A 13,114-nucleotide genomic window follows, 5' to 3' on the forward strand; every position below is an offset into this window, starting at 1 on the left:
CGCCACCGCGAGAAAGCAGGTTAGCCATAGTGAACACCTGGCATCCTTCAAGGTACGGCTCGGGATTCCACCTTGCACGATGTCCTCTCTGACCTCCTGTCAGCAGCTCAACACACTGTGTAACAAGGCGCTTTTGCTGGCATCTGGCTGAGTTTCATTTGGAATTACTCCTTGATACGCAGCCACAGAACTGAGCCCCTGGGGCAGAGAGCAGTACCTCAGAGAGCTGAACTGTGGGGTATGATGTCCGTGAGACTAGAGGTGAGCAGAGGATGATGGGTTGGGAGGGGCTGTCGAAGGGGCACTTTGCCATCTCCACAGCATGGCAACTACGCTTGAAGCCACAGTGCTGTGAGGACTAAGCTTCTAGACCACGGGAACAGTTGGAGGCAAACTTCATTCAGATCAAGGGCCAGGGGTGTTCTAATACCTGGTAACACACATTCCACACCTACTCTTGGAGGTGGGCTATGGTCCTACTTTTCCCTCTTAAGAACTGCCTCTCCTACCCAACCACATTTTTCATTGCCATTCAGTGCAGTGAATTCCTTTCAGCAAAGACCTCGTAGATGTTTTGAGGCCTTTGTTTACAAACCCTGCGGTCCATTCCAAGGGTTTTCCTAGAAAAAGGAACAATCCACCCGCCTGAAAAAGGCAATGGTTCTTGCCAAACTGGAACCTTTGTTGTCTCTAAGAGTGAAGACACTTTGTTGTCCTTAGCAGTCTGGATTTTTTAGCATCAACTTAAAAAAAAAATGTTTAATCACTTTTTTCTTAAGATTTTATTTGAGACAGCACAAGCTCAAGGGGTAAGGGCAGGGGGGGGGGGGGAGCAGCAGACTCCCCGCTGAGCTGGGAGCCTGATGCAGGACTGGATCCCAGGACCCAGGGATCATGACCCGAGCTGAAGGCAGATGCTTAACCGGCCACCCAGGTGCCCCAAGAAAAGTGCTCATTAAAATGCATGCAAATTAATTTACAAAATCCATTGCTAGCGATAAAGGAAGCTGCAAAAGTCAATACCATTTATGTAAAATAATTAGTATCAGAAAATAGACACTTTAATCCACTGGAATTCTATGAGGAATGGTGGGCAGGGCTGCTCAAGAAAGCAGTGCATTTGAGGTGCAGGGTTTCCTAAGATGGTTTGGGGGCAGGTAGTAAGGAAAAAGCATAAAGATTAGAAAGCTTACTTTAAGGGCTCTATCATTCTGAATTGTCTTTTTACAGTATTACTTTTGTAATTTAACTTTTAGATGATAGAGAAAACGAGTTTACAGTTTAATTGGTAGGGTTCTTTTGGGTTCTGGAGGGAGGCTAAAGGTCAGGTAGAAACCTTCCTCATCAAGATTTCAAACATCTTGAGTATCAAGTTTCAGCCAGACCTTCCAACTTCAGATACTCTGCTTCCTGTTGCTCCGAGTCTCTGCAACCAAAGGCTCCTCAAACCAGCATTTGGCATTGGTTTTATAACAGGAAATTCGTTTCACCTCATATATAAAGGACATACACAGCCAGGAGTTCCCTACAGGAAAGCAAAGGGAAGCTTCTTAAAGACTTTTAAACATCTCCCCCACAAAGGGGCTAATATGCAGCCTGCATGGAGGAAAAACCTATTGATAGCAAAGCATGATTCAAAATTTTAAAATTCCCTCACGTCCCCTTTTCACAGGAAGCTGCTGGAAAATAGCAAGAGCAAGGATGAAGGGGAGGTGGCCATCCAACACTGCCCCCCGGGGGGGGGGGGGGGCGCGGGTTACATGAGCTGGGGAATGCACTGGGAGGTGAAGTAAAGGGAGAGCAGCTAGCAAGTTGAACAGATGGTGACTAGGGGTGCCTGGGTGGCTGTCGGTTAAGCATCTACCTTCGGCTCAGGTCATGATCTCAGGGTCCTGGGATCAAGCCCCGTGTCAGGCTCCCTGCTCAGCGAGGGAGCCTGCTTCTCCTCTCCCCCGCCCCATCTCAAAATATTTTAAAATTTGAGAGTGAGAGCACAAGCTGGGGGGGGGGGGGTGCGATGCATTTAGTCTATACTTTAGTGGAACACACCTCCACCTTATCTCTGGCCACTTTTCCACCTCAATTCCCAGAGAGCTCAGTAGTTGGCAAGGCTGCGAAGATTTACTATCTCTACAAGAACATCTGACACCTGGCTTAGACCATTAATGAACCTTTCCATGTACAAAGGGCTGTATCAAGACATTGTCGCACAGAGACTTAAAGAGACATGGGAAGAGAGTAGCTCCATCACCCACAGCTATCGTTTTTAGAAGGTTCTCAGGAAGGGATGAAGCTTTAACAAAAGTAATCGATTAGCCTGGAGGACAACAAGACAGAGTGCGGGCCTGGGCTTGAAACCTTGGCTCTAACAAATGGGAAGGAAGCCATATGCCGAAGTCATGCAGAGACTTAGAAAGATAGGGGCCTTTTGTTGGGGGGGGCGGGTGTAACAAGAGTATATCTACAGGTCCTATGCATTCAAGAGGGAAAAAAATCAGTCTAGAAAGGTAGGGGAGGAGGGACTATGAACAGCTGATTTAACAAGAAGTCATGTGCTCAGATTCTATTGCTAAGTCCCTTCTTTCCCCACCCCATCTTCAAATCCACTTTCTACTTATTAACCCTTCAAAAAACTCAGCTTGAGAACTATGGCCCCAAGAGGCCTTTCCCAAGGCACCAACACTCCAGCCTGCCCCTGGTTAGTGAGGATATGCCAGTTGTGGCCGACTGGCAAGTGGCCAAAGGTCCTTCGCTCCTTGTTTCTTCCCAGAGGACATGAACTGGGCACACACCAGGCCAGAGTAAGAAAATACAAGCCCCAGCTCTCGAGGGGTAGGGGGTCCTTACAGTGGTACAGAAACCACCTTACCAGAAAGCCAGCACCCACCCTGTCCCCTTCTTTGCTCTTTCTCCTTGGAACAGGACTTGGAATATGCAAGTGGTCGCAAAAACTCAAACTGTCCCCGAGGTACATCAGAACAGGAAGGCAGATGAATAGGTCCCTTTGGGGGCAGAGCCGCCGAGCGCGGTCAGCTAACCTCTACACTCAGATCTCACTTAAACCAGTTTTCCCCCCAATGTGAAGCTGGTGATTCTCAACTGCTTCGACCACCCCAATTCCACCCAGTAAGCTGCCAGGGAGGCAGCTACTCTCATCCTCAAAGACTTCCTGTCTGATGTTGTAGGCAAGTATTGCAAGTTAGAATTTAGCCCAAAGGAGGGAGAGGATCCTAGAAACTTTTAAAACTACTTATTCCCTGGGAAAAGGTTTTATTTGATAATCCGATTTGCTTTAAAAATTGCTTAAGTCACATTCAACGTGGGTCTAACAGGAACATGAACAAGCACATCGGGAACCCGCCACCACCCTGCGGACAGCCTAGCAAAACTCGAAACCACGCCGCCTAACTTAGGACTCCAGCGCAGGGCTGACCAAATGCTCGTCAAAGAGGCGCTGTGTGTTGTAATCCACCAGCTCCACCCGCACGGCCGTCTGGTCTTGGTTCAGTCGAAGCCCCTCGGCAAGGACTGTTCGCAGCTTCTCCACGTTACCTGCCACCAAGTGGTTCACCTTCGGATAGATAATGAGTCTTTCCAGGGGTACATAGAAATTCTCCCCCACACTGTAAGGTTTCGGGGACTGCTCTATCTCGGCTCTTTGAGCTTCTGTTAACCCGTGCTGTGGGGTGCAACTGCCAAGTGGTACCACTCGATCGCCCTCCTTCTTCCTCAGACCCCGGAGAAACCTGCTTTTCATTAAGTCGATTGCTTTCACCGCCTCAATGCTCAGAGTAAACCGGAAGTATTTCCTCTGCTGCAAACTCGGGTATGAGGTTCTATAAACCTGAAGGAAAAATTGGAAGACGTTTCATTAGTAACCTCTTACCACATTATGAACTATATATTAACTATACATAGTAACTACACATATATCGAATCACACATGCCACAATATAATGGGAATCAAACCACAGGCAGACATTATCTGATCTGCTTTAAAAATTCTAATGATCGGGGGCGCCTGGGTGGCTCAGCCGTTAAGCGTCTGCCTTCGGCTCAGGGCGTGATCCCCGTGTTATGGGATCGAGCCCCACATCAGGCTCCTCTGCTGGGAGACTGCTTCTCCCTCTCCCACTCCCCTTGCTTGTGTTCCCTCTCTCACTGTCTCTGTCAAATAAATAAAATCTTAAAAAAAAAAAATTCTAATGATCAAAGTCTCCCAAGCCAGGTTTCCACCAATTCATACCAACACAATGTTCCTACTTGTATTAGAAAGAAATGGGAAAAAGAAAAATTCTTAGAAAGGCAACGTACTTATTCTCACCAAACCTCCTGAACCAAGAGAGCCTGAGAAGCTTGGAGGTTCAGCTGCAATACTCATTTCCTGAGCCACGCTACGGGAAGTGCTGCTGGCTTTCATCTTTCCTGCTGCTGATCCCAACAGATTACAACAGGGGGTCGCTGGCACATCGGCTTGGAAGCTTTCTAGGACTCCTGATGTTTCTCTGTAAGGTGCTGAGACATGGCAAAAGGCCAGGTGGTCCCCAGGGTGAAGTAGACCAACCCTGAGGGCAGTTGTGGGCATGAAGGAGTCTAAGCTCATTTACATCCATCTCTACAGTGGGGACCCCTACAGAGTTCACCATCCTAATCCGCCTACTTCTTACCCTGGTCGCTGCCTCACGAAGAATACTCACAACTTCATAAACGTGTTCCTCTGGCTCTGAAATGCTCGATCCAGTTGCCTTTGCTATGTTTTTCTGGAAGACCCCTATCTGGGTACAGTATCCAACGTGCTCAGCTCCTGCTGGTGGATCCCCCACACCAGTAAACTCGACGGAGTAACTGTAGAGTTTTCCCACATCCAAAGCCCTAAAATCAAAAGAACCCATTTTTGGAAGTTATGGTTAAATTAAAAATCCCCAGTAGAATAGAACATAATATAATGAGCTCCAATACTTCAAGCTGCAAGTTCTTACAGCAACACACAATGCCACACAGGGTCTGCTTGCTTCTGAGGGGCTTTAGGGTCCTGAGTCAGTTTCCACATAATCACAAAAATATGGAGAAAGGGAAAGTTATGGAGCAGAGTGTAGGCATGAAAAGGAGACCACAATGGCTACAATCCCAACTCCTATTTGGGTCTGCAATCATGCCAGAAACATGACCATCTGTCCACCTGTCAAGGCCCTGGCAGGGAACACTGTGCCACGGCATGAGGCTCACCCTCACTGCCCTACACCCCCTCTGTTTTGTTTCTTCATCTCCACACCAATACTCCCACTCCTCATGCCTTCCTATCAACACACCTGGTGCCTCACACTCTGCTTGGCTGCCTGAGACCTAAGAAATCAAAAACTTACATTTATTTTGCCCAAATATGGTGGTCCCTCTTACATGCCAAGCTGAATTTTGGGAAATTTTTAGGACAAAAAACTTATGTATAGGTATCAAGACTGACTCCATAACATTTTAAACTCCTGTGGGGTAATCTCCCCCCTACCCCCCACCAAAAAATTCACAAAAACACCTACGAACTCACCACGTCTGAAATTGCTTTCTGTCCCACTCAAATCTGTGATCTGGGTTTCTAAAGGTTGATGCTGGAAACAGGGGATTGAATTCAGAGTTTGGTGTGCTGATGACAACCATACCCGGAGAAAAGTACCCAAATACAACTTCAGGAAACTTGGCCAGATCTTCAGAATCTAAGTGTTCTATCCTGAAATGGTCAATGGGAAAGACAGAAGAATGCAATTATTCTCCTAGTTGATTTAGCAAAAAACAATTTCTATCTCTATATTTATCCCTTCTGAATCTATGTAAGGGTACTTCCATGACCTAAAACCAACTATCCCTATATTCTCACCCTGCCATTGGACTATGTTGTCCCCTCTTTCAGGGCTCTCTAGGCCTCACTGTCAGTAACTAAAAGTATAAGCATAAGTATAAGCCCCCCAGGAGGCCTGCAGGGCTACAAGAGCAGAGTGAGAGCAGAACCCATGCCTTACAAAGTTGTGGATTTCAGCATCAGATCCCACTAGATTCTCACCCACACCCGAGGACCAGATCAACTGTCCCAGTACAGGCAGCCACTAGAGCCAGTGAGCCATCTCTATCCTGATGCTGTGTGTTCATCTAACCCAGTTCTATCTTTGCCTTAAAGAAGAACAGGAGAACCATTTGACGGTGAGTGTATGCCTGAAAAATATAAAGTTTCTAAAGACAACAAACTGACATGATTTAGGGCTAATGTGCCTGTATATCTCCCCACAACCACTACAGCTCAGCAGGATGGTAATGGGAGGGACAACAACTGTTCAGACCAGTAAGAGGAGCACATAATAGGTAAACCACCGAACAAGGAGCCCAACGTGGGACTGGATCCCAGGACTCTGGGATCATGACCTGAGTCGAAGCAGATGCTTAACTGAGCCACCCAGGTGTCCCTGCTCAAAAATATTTTACTGTGTTTAAAAGTAGGGGAGGCCGGGCAGCTCAGTCGGTTAAGTGTCTACCTTCGTCTCAGGTCCCTGGGATCAAGCACCAGCCCTGTGTTGAGCTCTGTGTTGGGTTCCCCGCTCAGAGGGGGGTCTGCTTCTCCCTCTACCAGCCCCTCCCCCAGCTCATGCTCTCTTGCTAGTACTCTTGTGCTCCCTTGCTCTCAGATAAAATCTTTAAAGAGGAGAACTTTAATAGCTGAATCTGGATAAAGGATATTCCTGGTACTATTTCTGAAATTAAAGTCAATCCTGTCAAGCAATCTGCTTTACAAATGAATTCGAAGATTACGACTTAAATCTAGTTAGGACACTAAATTTACTGAGAACTAATTCGGATTTTTTTTTTAACTTATACAGTAAGACTCAGTTTAATACTTACAATTCAATACATGTTATCAAGTCAAATCCACGCAAACGGGAGTCTTTTTGTACCACAGAACCACGGTACAAGGTTATGGTCAAATCTAGTTCCCGAGGAATTATGAAACCCCCCACTCCTGGAGACAACCTACCCCTGCAAAAACAGAAGGGACATTAACACTATTATCTATTCAGAATTGCACTAGCTGTAGAATTCTGATTATCTGATCCTCCTATCATTATCTACCTAAGAGTTTTCCATGACTTGAGGTAGTAAGCACCAGCTCATAGGGTTAACTTCCTCATAGATTACCTGCCAATGAGAACAAGATTGAATATTGCCAAATACTTTTGGTCTTCCAGCTCCCTTTGGATCAGTGATTAACTTTCTTTAGAAGAAAAAAAGTCCTGAAAAAATCTGCAAGTCTATATGTATGAGACTATGGAGAGCGCTCGGGCTTTAAATTAAGAGTTTGGGGCAAGTTCAATCCTCTGAGTTCTCCTGGTGTCCAGCATTAAGAGATTTTGCCATTTGAATATTGAATCTGCACTGCTTGTCCGCTGTAATTTCTTAACAGGCTACACTTTCTACATTGGTAGGAAAAACTATCATTCACAATGTTATGGCAAAGTCATTCGGTGAGCTTAAGGCTCTCATAGTGCCAATCTTTTAAAATAAGATGCATAAAATTGACACTTCCTCATACTGTCACTAGTTTTAGATGAATGCACAATACTTTCAGGAACTTGGTATTACCCTCCCCATTCAAAGGGTTGGGCGGCAATATCTACTCCAACAAGACATTCAACGCAGCGGTGATATTTCAGCATCCATAGGAGTGTGGCATCTCCGTAGCCCAAGTCGGCAATCTACGGGTGAAACACAGCATTGAACACATTATTGCCAGAACTCAAATATGACCAAAAACTTTGAGTGTAATTGGTTATCAGAATTACCACATAATTTTATGTCAAAATCTTTTTGGTAGAAGTACACAAAAAGGAAATTAATCTGAAACGTAAGGGAGGAGTGGGCAGGAAATAAAGCTGGGTTAGTGTTTGGACTGTTAGAAAGGAATTCAGATGAGTACCAAGTGTATCCTAGGGGCCTGGCACCCAGAACACCCTACATGGCAGGCAGGTACCCTATAAAACAGAACTCTGAACCTCTGAACAGCTTCTAACTTAAGACATGTGCCCCATCGTGACCAATGTTTTAGGGATTTGTATTCAGTGTTCTTAATCTAATCCCCTTAATGTCCATTTGTATGTATTAAATGGATTATGCACTAAAGTCTTCATTAACCACTATCACCTAAATTTCTGATTCCCACTTGAGGAGGAAAAGGAAATTAATACTTAAAGTTTAATGGCACCCAATCCCAAAGATATCCCAAATCAGCTTCTAGGGCTGCTAATTGCTCTAAGCCAGCCTTAAGGGGGTATCTGCAGATTTTAACTATTTTTGAATACTCAAGACATGAAAGATACCATATTATCTTAAGATGTATGGAGTGTTAAATCTGAAACAGACTAAAGTTTACCTCAATTCATTCTATCAGAAAACCAATATATTACAGCATTTACTAAGTTGCTTCCAAAAAAAAAAAAAAAACTTAATTCCCAAGGGAATATAACTATACCTTAGCAATAGGCACATTCAACCTATATTCAATCCAATTTTTCCTCAGGTGTGCTTTTTTTTTTTTTACTTTCAGTAATTTAGGTAAATCTTCCAATCTACCACAATATTACACCCTTAGCCACAAGCAGTAATTTTCCTTTCTGAAGCTGGCACATTTATGGGACAGTTGGAGAAGGGGTAAAACACCTAGTCTAGGGGTGCCTGGGTGGCTCAGTTGGTTAAGCTTCTGCCTTCAGCTCAGGTCATGATCCCAGAGTCCTGGGATCGAGCCCCAAGTCAGGCTCCCTCAGCCAGGGAGCTGCTTCTCCCTTTGCCTCTCCTCTCCGGCTTGTGCTCTCTCTAAAATAAAAGCTTTAATTAAAAAAAGAAAAAGAAAAAAAAACCTAGTCCAAAAGCAAACTACAGCCTTAGGAAGCTTTAAACTGCTTTTTACATAGTATAACCAATTTCTTGTTAACCAAAATTCAGCTCAAGCTTCTATCCTTCCCACAGACCCCTGAACTTTACCCTGCCCTCAGTATAAAGACAGAAGCAGCCTGTATTTAAGGACCCCTCCTTAATACATTATACTACCCAATCACACCACCCCTTTTATCCCACTCCCCCACAGATCAGTTGTTTACTCTAGAAAAAACCTTGTTTCTCCAACTATTGATGCATGCAGATCTTACAGCGTTCTCCCTATTGCACTAATCCCTTTCCTTGAAACACATCTTCAAATAGTCTCCTGCCAAACCGTTTCTTCTTAAGTTTTTCTTGGTATTTTTTTACTAAACAGTTGGTAAGACAGTCTTAAGTGTTTGGAAAGAAGTACCTTCTTGAGCCCATGTTGATTCACTAAGTTTTTAACAAAGTAGTATCTCTGTTCGTACACTGGTGGTTTGAACTCAATCACTTTCTTGCTTGGAAATTCACAATTATCCATACTGTTGGACTGAAACAGAAGAGGTGTTCTGAATCATGCACAACTTCAGGAATTAAGGAAAAATCAGCTTCATCTCCCAGGTACTTGGTACTATACATTGGCCTTTCAACCACCTCTGTCCAAAAATCACCTACTGGTACTTCATTTCCTGCATGGTTATCAAAGCCTCCATGGTCTTTTATTGAGAATCTGGCTTTATGCTTCTAAGAGCTTAGAGTCAGCTGAAGGGAAAACTACTAATGCATTTAACAATTCTAAGTCTCCTGGCCACAAGGGACCTTTACTGAACTGCCAAAGCGTGGAGTCCACATAGGTAGGAGACTGAGACTCGCTGACCAAACCAAAGTCAGGTTCCTCTAAGCCGTCTTCTGATGAGGGCTTGACCTGGACACCATCCGGTCTTGGGCCTGCTTAGGGCAGTTCATCAAGAATCCTACTAAGCCAGTTTAGAGTATTCCCCACCCTTTATCTCGAAATCTGATCAAATTCCTTGCCACCACCCCCTAATAATCTGATCCCCCCAAGCTGCCTTATCAAGAATTGTTAAATTATGCTTAAAACCCAAAACTCTTGTGGTCTCTTTTCCATCTGCTCAGCCCCTCTGCTCATGGCTATAAATCCCCAGCAGTTGAAAATGGGAGTCTCATCATCTCTCCCCTACTGCAATGCTCTTGTGGCATCGCAGTCCTGAAGACTTCCTTTTTAATTAAGTCTTCTTAATAAGGCATTTTTTTTCAAGTGTTCAGTGAACACGTGTAGCATGTGGCTCCCTATTGGACAGCGGACTCCCAAATGTCATTGCCATGGGTCCTCTTTACCCGGAGATTTCCTGGAAATGTAGAATCTTAGGCCTCACCCCACACCTCCTCAATCAGCATCTTTAGTGAACAAAATCTCCCGCAGATCTAAAAGCACACTGACACTACTAAAATACCACTTAAAGAGTATTTTCAAAGTAGATTTTGCTACTTAAAATAACTGATACTTTTTTTCTCTTCATACACACCAAATGTAGAATTTTATGTATATCCTTGTTCGATCCCATCCAACACCAAGAAATGCTAGGAGCTAAATTTAATGAGATTTCGCTTTTAACTACCTCACAATCCATCTCAGGGATACCCCTATAGAGTCATACAAGCTGGTTTAAGAAGAGCAACATTACCTCTTTGTTTTCTTCCATTTTGTTTCCAAGTTTCACGTTTTGTTGAAACAAAAGCTAATGTCTCCTTCAAGCTCTATGAATCAGCAACGACTCAGCTGTAAACACAAAACAGTAGTTTTTATATAAAGAAGCCTGGACGCAATAGCTGCCTAGATCAACAAGGGAGAGCAAGCTTCCTCCCTTCTCTCATGTTACCACTTAATCGACAGAATTTGCTTAAGTATGGCTTCAGACAAAACAGGTTCAGAAAGCCCAAGTCCCTTTTCATCAGGACAAACCCAGCTAAATGCTGTTACCTCTCCTTCTTCCCTTTTCCTGTTAGGTTTGATACAATCTGAACAACCCAATGAATTATGACTATTTCATTAAAGCCCTCAAGTTTATTATCTGCTTCATTATTTTTTAATCATGCTCCACCATCAGTGTGGGGACTTTAACTCAAGACCCTGAGATCAAGAATCACATACTCTATCCCATGAGATAGCTGGCTTTTCAATCACTTTCTCACACGTGACCAAAATGGAATTTCGAGGAAAACAATGCCCGAAGTAACTGAGAAACTAAAAACACTTCCAATAACCAATTCACTGAACTTGAATTTTAATTTTGGTTCTCAACCTAAAATGTACGCAACACGTCAATACCAATGTATGAGTACGAAGTCGTATCTCACCCCCACCCTCCCGTCCCAAGCGACCTAATGTCAGAGCCCTCACAGAGCACGAGTCCCCGGTCCCCGCACGGCTTACTTCTGAAGGTGCACAGCTGCGGGAAAGCAAAGAGCTGCGAACACCAGCTCCTGGCCAGCAGCCGCCACTGTATTTAACTTCAGGCCCCGCCCCTGACGCCCGCGCACGCGCGGCCTCGCTGCGTGACGTTACCCGCCCGCGGCCACACCTGCGGCGCCCACACCTGCGCCGTGGGCGCTCCCGCTGTCCGCGCTGGTCTGCAGCCGGAGGCGTCGGCTCGCGGCCCGGCGCCCCGCCCTGTGCCTCCAGGCTCCAGGCTGCGAGGCGTCGGTTTTGCGTCTCCTAACGGCCGCTGTGGCGCATGCCCCGAAGCCATTTTCGAGGAGTCCCTCCGAACTTCGGAGGAGCCCACTGGCGCCGCCACGTCCCCCACTGGCGCGCGGCTGCGACCCGCCCTGGCCCATCAGGGCCGAGACGGTTGGCCCGAGGCGGCGCCGCGCCAGACGCGTCTGCGGGCCGCGAGCAGGGCGGCCGGCTCCGGCGGCTGTTGCGTTCCTGGCTGTCCGGGTTCGCAGCGAAGAACAAACAGAAAACGGTCCCGCGCAGTGGAAGGCAGCAGGGCCCGCGGCAAGGTTGAGCGCGAGCCGGTGGCCGGTTTGTGTCCTAATCCGCCGTCTCTGAGATCTTCAGAACAATCCACAGAGGCCTTGAGGACTCTATGGGCTGGATAAAGTTGGTCCAGTATCTGAACTCAGAAGAACACCAGCCCTCCAACTGGTAATTTCTGCATGCTAGGGGTGCACCTGTATGATCTCTTAGAAAAGTTACTGTATCGTGTCCTGCCCCTGCCAGACATCCAACCTGACACTTTATAATCAGTTATTTCTTCACTGTATGTGGTGGAAGAGTTTAAGGAGGGGGAGAAAAGATGCGAAGCTACTTTCTTTGGGAAAAACATATTTTTAGTCCATTAGAAGAGCCTCAAAAGCTGGTGTTTGTTAATGAATTAATAATCCGTTAATATCCCGCAAATTATATGTTAGTACTGTACTTTCAAATACTTAAGGCCACAACATGCAAAGAACAGTACTAACAGCTTTGGAATGTCACAAAAATAGATAACAGAATTCTTGCTTTCGGTGTTTTGAAGGGTCTGGTCTCATGGTAAAGAACACACAATTCAAGTTTCACTGTTTGAGACGTTCCTATTGGCCTGGGGAAACTGCAGTTTTAGTAGACTGTCTTCATTAAAGGGGCACATTCCTTATTACAGAATGTATAATTTAAACAGAATCTTAAAAGTTACGTGAATTCCACTTCTGGCTATTTTTAAATTAATTAAACAAGGAGGCCATGGGACTGAGGTGTCCCTAATGCCTGGGCAGCCTATGTAAGCAAACCCAGACCTAAGCCTATAGATGCCTCAAGGTTAAAACATGGAAACCTAAGAATATACAATGGCAAACACCTACCCAGTCTTTCCCAAACAAGATACCTGTTGAAGTAGTAACCAATCAATTTCCTTGCTTTGCTATGGCGTCTTCCCTTTAGAAATCTTTCCTCTAGTTCCTGGCAGTGGTTAAGACCTACCCGATCCAAATTGATGTTTGTGCCAGTTCTTAAAAATTTCAATATGCTTCAGTTTATCTGTCAACAGCATATATGCAAAAGAATTGAAAGCAGAGACTTGAACAGATATTTGCACACCAGTGTTCACAGCAGCATCATTCAGAGCAGCAAAAGTTAGCAACAATCATAAAAATTGTATATACATACAATGAAATATTGTTCAGCCTTTAAAAGGAATGAAATTCTAACATGCTACAA

At 45.1% G+C, this 13,114-nt stretch overlaps 1 protein-coding gene across 2 annotated transcripts; it reads right to left on the reverse strand.

Moving 5' to 3' along the window:
- Positions 1 to 909: 909 nt before the first annotated feature.
- On the reverse strand, positions 910 to 11,664 carry HENMT1 (HEN methyltransferase 1). Of its 2 annotated transcripts, XM_045801623.2 has the most exons (8): positions 11,348 to 11,664; positions 10,599 to 10,693; positions 9,323 to 9,442; positions 7,621 to 7,733; positions 6,883 to 7,017; positions 5,543 to 5,722; positions 4,698 to 4,872; positions 910 to 3,844 (listed from the first exon to the last, which is right to left on the reverse strand). In XM_045801623.2, the coding sequence occupies exons 2-8, from the start codon at positions 10,614 to 10,616 to the stop codon at positions 3,410 to 3,412; spliced, it is 1,176 nt and encodes a 391-aa protein (XP_045657579.1). In that variant the 5' UTR covers positions 10,617 to 10,693; positions 11,348 to 11,664; the 3' UTR covers positions 910 to 3,409. The 2 variants fall into 2 exon arrangements, with proteins under 2 accessions (XP_045657579.1, XP_045657580.1); XM_045801624.2 differs by lacking the exon at positions 9,323 to 9,442.
- Positions 11,665 to 13,114: the final 1,450 nt, after the last annotated feature.

This window comes from Ursus americanus, chromosome 12 (assembly GCF_024610735.1).
Source record: "Ursus americanus isolate L20-20 chromosome 12, mUrsAme1.1.p, whole genome shotgun sequence".
In the NCBI taxonomy this organism is placed as follows: domain Eukaryota; kingdom Metazoa; phylum Chordata; class Mammalia; order Carnivora; family Ursidae; genus Ursus; species Ursus americanus.

What these genes read in the sequence shown, in the direction of transcription:
- HENMT1 (XM_045801623.2), bottom strand. An exon ending in AGAAAGCAATTTCAGACGTG is followed by an intron (nt 4,873 to 5,542) that starts GTGAGTTCGTAG and finishes TTTTGATTTTAG; the next exon opens with GGCTTTGGATGTGGGAAAAC. An exon ending in AGGAACACGTTTATGAAGTT is followed by an intron (nt 3,845 to 4,697) that starts GTGAGTATTCTT and finishes TTTTTCCTTCAG; the next exon opens with GTTTATAGAACCTCATACCC.